Source organism: Phaethon lepturus, unplaced genomic scaffold, assembly GCF_000687285.1.
Source record: "Phaethon lepturus isolate BGI_N335 unplaced genomic scaffold, ASM68728v1 scaffold29021, whole genome shotgun sequence".
NCBI classification, from domain to species: domain Eukaryota; kingdom Metazoa; phylum Chordata; class Aves; order Phaethontiformes; family Phaethontidae; genus Phaethon; species Phaethon lepturus.
The window spans coordinates 10,107-20,314 of NW_010520333.1; the positions used below are offsets into that span (position 1 = coordinate 10,107).

Genomic DNA, 10,208 nt, shown 5'->3' on the forward strand with positions numbered 1-10,208 from the left:
CAAAGAGATATTCCCTACCATACGACGTCATGCCCAGGACATAAACTGGAGTTGGCCGGGGGGCGGAAATCGCTGCTCGGGGACGGGCTGTCAATCACGAGGTGATGAGCAATTGCTGTACTGGGCATCACTTGTTCTTGTACATTCCTTTGTTGGTATTATCATTGTTGTTCCCTTCTTTCTTTCTGTCTTATTAAACCGTGTTTATCTCAACCCACGAGTTTTGTTTCCAATTCTCTTCCCCGTCCCACTGTGGGAGGGGGAGTGAGCGAGCGGCTGCGTGGTGCTTAGTTGCCGGCTGGGGCTAAACCACGACAATCAGGAACAGTGATGTTTTATTGATGTTACATTCCTCAAAAAAGCAATGCCTGACTAAAAAATACTTAATGCCTGACTAAAAAATACTTGGACAAATTGAAGTATGGCCTTAGCTTGAGAATCTACATTTTGACCTTAGCAAGAAAGTTCTGGCTAGCAATAATACTGGGAACAGCAGGAAGCGAAGAAATTAATTACCAGCTAGAATGCTCAGTCTGTGGGCAGAGGGCATGTGAAGAATTTGGATCCTAATAGGATTTCCTCTTCCAAAATGAAATCTGCTGCAGGAGTGGTTACAGTCTGTTTCTTAATTACCTACAGGAACATTTCTATTATTTACATAAAGGAAGCCATGAGTATTCATTTCGATGTCCCAACATTTGAAAATATCTGGTGGAAAAGCCCAAGCTTTGCCATTCTAAATCAGCCTCATCTTTTTGGCCAGCATCCCTAAATGAGGGGGAAGGGAGAGGAGAAAGTGCAGTTTGCACTGGTTATCATTCATTTTTCTAAATGTAGCGTCTGTTTTCCTTTCAACTGCAGAAAAGATGCTCACAATATCCTTTGTCATGAAGTTTTTACTTTTATTCCTGATATGTTGCTCTCTTTTAATCTAATTTTAAAAAATAGAGAATTCTACTCTACTGAAGCAAGCTGATTTTGAGTGGTAGGAAAATGTAGCAAGACTGAAGAGAAACGTAGGAAAGGTAGAAATATCTAGTTTTCTCCAAGCCCTACCTATATGCTTACATTGTCTTCAAAATACGTAATTCCACATTCTGATAATTTTTCTGAGTGGTACTTTGCTAAACATTTAAAATTATTTTTAAAGATTGATATCTCAGTGAGAATTGGTGGGAGTAAAGGGACAGGAAGGTGGCCTAGAAACTACTGAACCAACACCACTTAAACAACACTTAAACACCACTTGTGCTGGAAGGAGGGAGCAATTTTTTACCACTGGGGAATTTTGTGCTGGATTTTGACAGAGAGCAAAATAACTGCCAATTTACAAAAAAGGCAGAACCAAAAAAGTCTTTTCCTTCAAAGTTCCATCTTCATGTTTCAAACTTGGCTCAACCCATAAATACAAGACCCATTTTAAAAATGCAGTTTTCAGGTGCATATTTCATAGTGTATATTCTACTTATTTCAAATAATGCATTGTGGTTATAAAGCTTTCACTAAAAATTTTTGTTGCCTGTGCAGAGGCTGATCAAGTATCATCAATTTTTAAGCTGACTGTATTTACCTTGATATGCCTCTAGGCAAAACCAATTTAAAAACATCACCACATATTGGCATATCAGCTATATAAATAGCATTTGTTTCAACTACTACAAGTGTTTTGTTACATATTTATGGAAGAGTAAATTTGTGTGAAAAGTTGGGGGAAAAAAAATTCTTCCTGCCAAGGGAACATGACATTTGCAAACTGGCAGTGCTAATTTAAGCATAATGAACTTAAGAATGTAAGACTGTAAGGCCTTCCATAACAATGGAAGAGAAAAAGATTGAGAAGATTGCTTAGGTTCTTCCTCATGAAAAGCGTAATCCTAATCATAGCTCATATAAATTTGCCACTGAAAAGTGGCCTAGGAATTATCCTGATGCCCTGGCCTCTTACAGCTGGAGCAAGGATCGCTGCCTCTCTCATCCTGTCCTGCAGCTGCCCAAATCTAACTGCTTTGAGATGTTTCTGCTTCCACTGAAGATGAAGGCAAAACTCTGCCCCACTTCAGCAGACTAGGACAGGGCTCTGTTCAAAATACGTAATCCACTCAAGTGCCAAATTAGGAAATCACCACCATCAGCCCTTGGTATAGCCCAAACCTGCAAGTACAGCTGGGGGATGCAACGATGCCGAGAAAAGTGGGTGACCTGCTGCAAAGAGGGTCCCGCTGCCCTCAGCCTGTCTTCCTGGCTGGGTGCTCTTGCTCCATTCTTTGAGCCACCATTAGCACTTGGCCTGCCCCACCGTGAGGCACGGCAGGGATTTAAACGAGCAGAGAACTACACACATTTTTGAGAGGATTAGTTTTCGCCTGGGTCATACCCAAGATCTGTCTCCTGCTAAGGCAGCACAATTGCTACTGCCAGTGCAGAAGAGAGCGAGCAGCTTGGGGGCTGGATGGGAGAGGGGCAGGACAGCGGCAGCTCCCATGCAAACTGTCCTAGGTCACTGCGCAACCTTGCTGTTGGAAACTCTGCATCTTTTCTTGAAGCCTTTTCTTGAATGGGCACAGTTGGCCTGTCACAGTCAGAGATAGGTTTTACATGAATAAAAACCAAATGACAGCTTATTCATGCAGATCTGATGTGGCAAGCACCAGTGCAGGCAGAGCCTAATGATAAGCACAGGATCCAGGATATGAAGCAATGTGGGCATGGGGGCTAGACAGTGGACATCGTCTCTTAAGATTAGCCCTGAGACTTCTAGTATTTAAGTGTCTCATAAGAGATACAGGAGATTGTTAGTGCTGTAACTTTAGTTTTTCATTAACACACAACTTGGGAATTTCATCAGGTCATGGTGTTAGCTAGAGTGAATTGGCATGTCTCCACTGATGTCTGGAAGCAGCCCCAGCATCGTGAGCAGAACATCTGGCCTACAGGCTTTGAAGATTATTTTGAACAGCTTTGCCACACAGTAAGCCCCTATAATACACACCTCTTTCCATGTCGTTCTTAATTTGCTCTTCCAAGTCTTCTGGAGAAACACAAAACTCGTGCTCTTCCCCTTCGGGTGCTTTGGGTTTACACTTTCCACAGCAGCAGTTGAAGCAGCAGCAGAGACAGCAGCAGAGGTAGCAGCACGTCAGCAGGCCACAGACTGCAAACAGGCCCTGGGTTAAACACAGTGGGAGGAAAACCCCATGAGCAATGACCTTCCTGAAACTCGTGGCAGCCACTTACAGGTGAAGGCAGAGTCAAAGAAACTCCGGTTCCCAAGTGCTTGGCACTCAGAGGGGTCCAGCTGCTGGCCAGGTGCCTAAACAAGGGCCAGATCTTCCAAAGTCCTCTTCACCCACCAGCTCCTACTTGCCACTCAGGACTACATCCACAAAGAAGACACCAACCAACAGGCCCCCGCATGCTCAACATTTGAAAGTCTGTCTTCAGCCTGTGGCCCTCAGAAGAAATTTTCAGGCTGTATGCAAAACCCCACCCACCTTAAAATGACTCATTTCCATCTTAAAAATGACTCATTTGCCCAAGATCGTTTTTGCAAACACTTATTTATTGGCAGGTTCTTGTCAATAACAAAGCTGAGAGAAAAAGATGGAAAGACCCAGATGCATCCTGCATAACTTCAGGCACTGAACTAAGGCACCCAAATTAGGACTGTAGCCCCGGTGGGCTCCCCATGTAGTCAATGGGAAGATAAAAGCCCCTCCAGAGGGTGATTCAGCCCCAGGAGGATTTGAATCACCCATTGGGGCTGTCTCTCTCTCTCCCCGTTAGCCTGTGCAGGAGCACACAGGTGACAACTCCTAAATTAGACTCTTCTGGCTGTGGTTTCTTCATCTGGGGACTCAGGCAGCAAGAATTTCCCACCTACATTGCCCTCTGCTCACTCTTGTCCCTGTGGCATGAAGCACAGAGGCTTCAGCCAAGCCAGCACAACTGCCTGGGGCCAAGACCAGAGATCTCAGCCAGATTCAACAGCCAGAAAACTGCAATTTACAGAGCTTTTCTTCCTCCAGACCAGGTCACTGCCTGGGTTCACAGCATGGCTCCACAGCAGTTTGCGCTGGGGGCTGCGTGCCATGTGGCAGCAGTGGGACGGGGGGCTGCAGAAGGGGAGCCCTTAGGCTGGCATTGCTGCCCTGTGCTCCATGGATGCATGATGGCAGCCTGGCTCCTGGCCTGGGGCGGATCCAGGCCTGCACCCAGATGTTTGTGGCAAAGGGGAAACCTCCATGTGTCCTCGTGGACATAGTGGTGTAAGAGTAAAGGAAAGCCAGTGACAATCCTGAAAAAGGAACCAAGGCTAATATGTGGAACATGTATGTAAAGCCAGCACAGCTTTGTGGCCACCAGCTATATATGTTAACCTGAAGGTACAGCCAGGCTTTAGCATTATAGTTATACAGTCTGCCCTTTACTGTTATATTCATAGGAAAATATGCCACTGCAGAAGCAAGCAAGCACAAACATCAGGATATTGTCAAACTTTGACAATGAAGCTAGGTAAGTAATACTCAGTTATTTATTCATGTCTCAGGCCATGTTAGTAGGGGATGACTGGAACATCTTTGAAACTAATAAGACTATTTACATGCCTAATATTAATACAGGCATGTATCAAGAGTGAATAAGGTGGTTTTAAATGAAAAGGAGGACTCTGACTTTTTCTTTTAAAATGTTTTCCTTCCAATGGACACTCAAAACTATTCAAAATGCCATAACCTTGAAAATAAGTTATCTGACTGTTTATCATCTATGCCATAATGGAGAATAAATCACCACAACGGATAGAATGAAAAAAGACAGAATAAAAGTGTATAGAGGGGAAAAAATACTTGAATTTTTTCATGATACCTTAAATGTTTCAAGATTTCTTGTGCTTATATTATTGTAGTTGGTAAATCAAGAAACAATTTATTGATGTGATCAATAAATTGTCTTCATGGTAGAGGGAGAACTGCTTTTTGCTAAAACAGTTAAATGAACAACTAACTATAAATGGCCTCTGCCTGCCAGTGGAGAAGCAGTTAATGTTCCCATTACCCATGACAGTATGTTCCCAGTTTAATATGCCTGCTAAGAAGTCTGGCAGTCCAAAAAAAAAAGTAATTTTCACTTTGCATTTCTCCTTTCATTTGAGTTTCTTTACTTCTAATGATACACCTCCTCACAATTGTCAGATTTTCTGAGTATGAGTGTGATAGGGAAGAGGATTCACCAGGAATGTTCGTAGTTGAAGAGGAAGATAATGAGCGAAAGCTGTGGTCCCTACTGTCTTCTACCGGAGTGGAGGAAATTAGGTGTCCGGAGATCATCTGCAGATGATGCCACAGACTCAAATAGTGTTATGATGGCCAATATAAAAATCTGAAACTGGCCCAGAATTTGTGCATAATCTAAAAAGAGATGAGGAATAGTGAGCTCAGCTTGCAAAAAAAACCTTGGTGACCTGTTTATACTTTGGAGGTGGCAAGATTTTGGTTTGGAGAAGGGATACAGAGACCACCTGTGACAATCCTCAAATGAGTCTATATGCATATTTTGGAATTTTTTTGCACAGAATTCTTAAAAACCAGGAAGCAGTGATTACTTTTGCTGGGATATTCAGCATATCTTGTCTCACCTCTGGGATACAGCTTCCTTGAAACAATCCACACATTCCTCCTTTAGCTGTTAGGGACTTAGTAGCTTCCCTCTGTACTCTCCAGTGCTCTCTTTATGAGTCAAAGCCACAGCAGTTATTTCTGTTCCTGATTTCTAACTGCAAAGGATTTTATACTTCATAAAACCTCTATTAGAGATTGGTAAGCAGAAGAGGAAATAAAAGCTAAAAAAGCAGCAAACAGTGAAGAAAATCTTGTTCAGCAAGACTGGTCAAAGAGTCAATACTTCTGCTTTCTCAGCTCTAAGGCAATGCTTCCTGGCATCTGAACCATGACAAAGAGGCTGGAAGAGAGGGTGGACAGCAAAGAAAAGAGGGAATGAAGGCAGTGGCTGTGGTGGGGAGTCCAGCCTGCAGCAGGAGGCAGCTACAGCAGCTGCCCGCAAGCAGCCTCCAACGTGCTTCTGAAGGTGCACCTGCGCCTTTCCACATTCAGTAGTTGCTTTCACTGTTCTGCATTTGAGCAGCTTCCATCTTGTCTTGATTCAGCAGACAAATTATGGCTTCTCAGAGCCACAAATTGCACAGGTGACCTCCCAGTTTGAAAGGGGACTGCAGGGCAGTGAAGCACTGGCCCAATCTGTGCTGAACACACGAATCCATGTTGCATGGGTCTCAGGTCAAAGCTGTCATAACGTGATTGCCTCACACAGTACAGATAATTTTTCTGTGTGTTCCAGCAGAGTCCTTGCTTTCCTGCACTTCTATTGCTGGAAACAGGTGGGGACAGCATGGATTTTGCACATTTGCAATTCTGTTGCTTTGTTACATTTCTGTAACATTTTAATATTTGCTGAAACACTCAAATCTGACCTATGCAAACATCAGAGGACAGCAGTGACATCAGAGAACTAAGAGAACACATGACCACAACTCCTTTAGGACTAGAACAGCCCATGATGTGTTTTTCCTTGAGCAATATGCCAATTTTTGATGTATCATTCTCTTCCTTTCCTACTCTCTTCCTCCACTCCACCCTTCTCACATTTTTTTCTACTTCCTTTCTCTCACCCCCTCACCAGGGCACATATATGACATCATAATCACAGAGTGTTATGTATTATTATTGCTTACTTACACTATGTGCTATATATAGCAAAGAACACAGCTAAATTTGTACTGTAATAACTTATTAACTGGTTGTCACATAAGTGGGACTTCTCATTTTTGAACGATGAGTCATTTTTATTTAGTCATTACTGAAAAGAAAGTAAAAATTAACCTGGAGCACTAGATTAAAATCTAATTAATGTCTGAAAGTGTTACAAAACATGCACTCTATATAACTATTTACCAGGTTAAAAAGAAAAAGAAAACATTCTGTATTAGCACTCTTACAAACTGATGTTACATTCTGCCACTGTTGATTTTCCAGATGATGTTGTTGTTTAATTAAGCTTTTAGTAGCAGTTTAGGTTCAGATCCTAGTATTTGTTAAGCCTGTAGAAAGACCATGTTTTTCAGGGGGTTCCTTGTGCATGTAATTGTCTGTGTGCATTGTAACACTTGATTTCCAACGGAAAATAACAGCTTACCTTTGCCCACCAGCTTGAGAGCATGAAGTAGGTGTTAACATTTTCCTCACCAAACTGTTCTGCGACATAGAGCCCTAATGATCCATACTTGTCATATATGTTTCTCTTGGACAGATCAGTCAGTGTTGCATGAGCATTGTTGATCTCTTTAAATTTTTCTGCAGCCTCTGGATTGTCTGGATTCTTGTCAGGATGGTATTTCAGAGCCAGTTTTCTTAAACATGGAAAAAAAAAACCAAAACAGAAGGAAAATAAAACATCTGTATGTGTGAATGTATACAGACACTTACAAAACATTACAAAATATTTTAGTAGAAATATAATAATTCTGAACAGTGTGTCCAGCCTTCTTTGTTCCAGCTATGATGTATTCAGTGGAATAAAACTGACACAAAGTGATTGAATGTGAAAGTTTTCATAAAAAAGGTGTTCCTATTACACTGAGCATGAACTTTGTGTATTGATACCTAGTCAGCTACTATATTAAAGGAGACAGTGATGTATGCTGAAAGCACAGATTGCAGCATAATGAAACACATGTCTTTGTTGCATTATGATTTCCAACTGATTTGCATCATTTAGCAGGTTTCAACAAAGATAAAGATTTTTAAAAGGTTATTTAAAAACATGATGATCACTCTGCTTACCCCATCAACATTATCTTCTTTATAGCAAAGGAAATTCCATATTTGATTGCCTATCGATATTATATTAAAATCTTGTAAACAGTATCTGTGTTTACAGAAGCCCAGACAGAGATGATGGAAAACACAGTTAGGAGTGGCAATAGGAAGGGAGCACAAGGTGGAAAAGCATAGTGAGTTAGCCCCAGTTTCGAGTGCACCTGTCTTTGGGCCTAATTCCCCACTGTCACCCTTCTGAGAGAGTCCTGGAAGCTGATTGTCAACTTTTTGGGCTGTTTATGCTCATGGGAAGACTTTGCTGGGTCAGGGCTCGGTACTGCCTTTTTCCCCTGACTGTATGCAGCGCTACAGCATCCCAGGACAGGTACAGCTTGAAAGGAACAGTGTGGGACTGCAGGCTCATGGACAGTGCTGGGGAAGCACAGCTTGGAGAAGAAAGGGTTTGCTTCCAACCATTTTGGAGCACTGGTGGTGTGAGTTCACACATACCTGCAAGACAAGCATAGACAGCAGCGTATCTTTCAAAAAATCTCCACTCCCTTTGAAGAACTGGCAATAAGATTTTTCCAGGACATTTATTTAATGACTAGTGCTGACCTCTAGTGGCATCAAAAGTGGCTTAGTAGTGGTTTAAATTCCATAATCCTCACCTCAGTCGAGCTATATTGCATTTTGTAAATATTCTCTCTGAGTGTTTCAGGAGCTAGTCATGACTTACACCAAAAAATATTGGTTTGTGCTGTGAAGGCAGTGTGCCCACATTTCTTCTAACAAATTTAACCTCAGAGTAGGGTCTTGATTTTCCAGTGAAGTCCCAGTACAGGTTATTCCCCCAGTAAAATGTAAATGCTTTGCTCCTGATGACAGTTCCTGCCTTGGAGACATTCTGCCAATATCAAGACTGATATGAGCCTGTGAACAGCCTCTGCCAACGATCCCTTCAGTTCTGTGCACTGAACTTAATTAATCTTCTCATAGATAACAAATAACTCCTTAAACATGTCTCTAATAGCATGAAGGGGTTCACGTTCCATCATATTTAATATTTTGTGCCTGTGGTATCTTAAACATAAATTTTCAGTCATAATTAAAGTGTGGTACCTTAAACATAATAAGAGATTAAATAGGAGAACTGGAAAAACAAGCTAAATCTTGCATGACTAATGACATTATGTGCGATCCAAGTATTTAAGTAGCTTATGCAATCTATCCCTTTTCTTAGCTGAAAACAAACCCCAGCAAATAGACTTAAAAAAAAAATTAAAAATGGGAGAGGTATTACTTTCAAAACCCAAGCGTGGTTGCAGGCATCAATCTTCAGCCTTCCTTTCTTTTCCCACAAACCCAAGGACATATTCTGTTCACTCCATATACCCAACAATGTAATAAAAAATAAGAATTTGAGCTAAATGTAGTTTTGAAAAGGCAAAAAACATGAGTTGCACACTCACTTTACTTAGTATTGTTTTAGAATACTAACAGAATTATTTTCAACATAGTACAGTTAACAAAAGATGAGCTATGTCCTTATTTTGATTTTGTGTGTAAACACGGAAAACTGTTCTCACTAAAAAGAGTGCATTAAGAAAACAACTCCCTGAACACAACGATAACATAAACTCCATCTCATAGGAGTAGGCTAATGAGTAGAGGAATGGCTGCCCATTTGCCTCGAGCTTGACCAGAGGGCAAAAGATACAGAGTGAAATTGAGTCACGGGAATTGAAGCAGGATACGAATAAGCTGTTTTTGGCCCTGAGCAGAGTCCAGCTGTAGAAGCTGATGTCCAAGGAGCTTGTGGAGTTTTTCCGCATTGCAAGTTGGCATGATTTAAAGGGTTAAAGGGTTGAGCAAGGTGGTGTGGTATTGGAGCTGAGGCTATTTCAAGCAGCATATCGGAATGGAGCAATGATGCTGTGCAGTGGATAGGGAAGTGTTGGATGAGTGAGGTACTACACAAGGCCCCATGATTCCTTCGATAGCTCAGCTGGTAGAGCGGAGGACTGTAGGCTCCCTTGCACGGCCATCCTTAGGTCGCTGGTTCAACTCCGGCTCGAAGGAGTGCCCTTTTGGCTCTGGCCCAGGCCCTGCGGCACCTCTGCCTTTTGGCCCTGCCCGCGGGGCTCCCCTTCAAGGGCTGCCCAGCCTTGAAGTCTTGCCGGAGGTGGAGAAGACGACCAGCCAAGGCTGCCTGGGGTGAACCTTGGGCGCTGGGTGGCGGTACCTGGACGCTGGGGTTCTCAGGGGTCGCCTCTAGCACGAAAGTCAGTGCGTGCATGGGTGGGTGGGTGGGCGGGGGGGTGAGAGCGAGGCCGATGGAAGGCCCAGGCTTTGGGTGCAGGGCTGCCAGCGTCGGGG

General features: G+C 42.7%; 1 protein-coding gene and 1 non-coding gene across 2 annotated transcripts in view; one reads left to right on the top strand and one right to left on the bottom strand.

Moving 5' to 3' along the window:
- Positions 1-8,735, bottom strand: part of LOC104628697 (dnaJ homolog subfamily C member 5-like) — an 11,964-nt gene extending 3,229 nt beyond the window's left edge. Inside the window, exons 1-3 of the mRNA XM_010297364.1 lie at positions 8,632-8,735; positions 7,207-7,420; positions 2,990-3,164 (exon numbers count right to left, since the gene is read on the bottom strand). Coding sequence (XP_010295666.1) covers positions 2,990-3,164; positions 7,207-7,420; positions 8,632-8,735 — 493 coding nt within the window. The remainder of the gene's footprint in view (positions 1-2,989; positions 3,165-7,206; positions 7,421-8,631) is intronic.
- A 1,087-nt stretch (positions 8,736-9,822) lies between these two features.
- Positions 9,823-9,911, top strand: TRNAY-GUA. The gene is given in 2 exon segments: positions 9,823-9,859; positions 9,876-9,911. It is a non-coding gene; the product is annotated as a tRNA-Tyr (tRNA).
- The last annotated feature ends 297 nt before the right edge of the window (positions 9,912-10,208 follow it).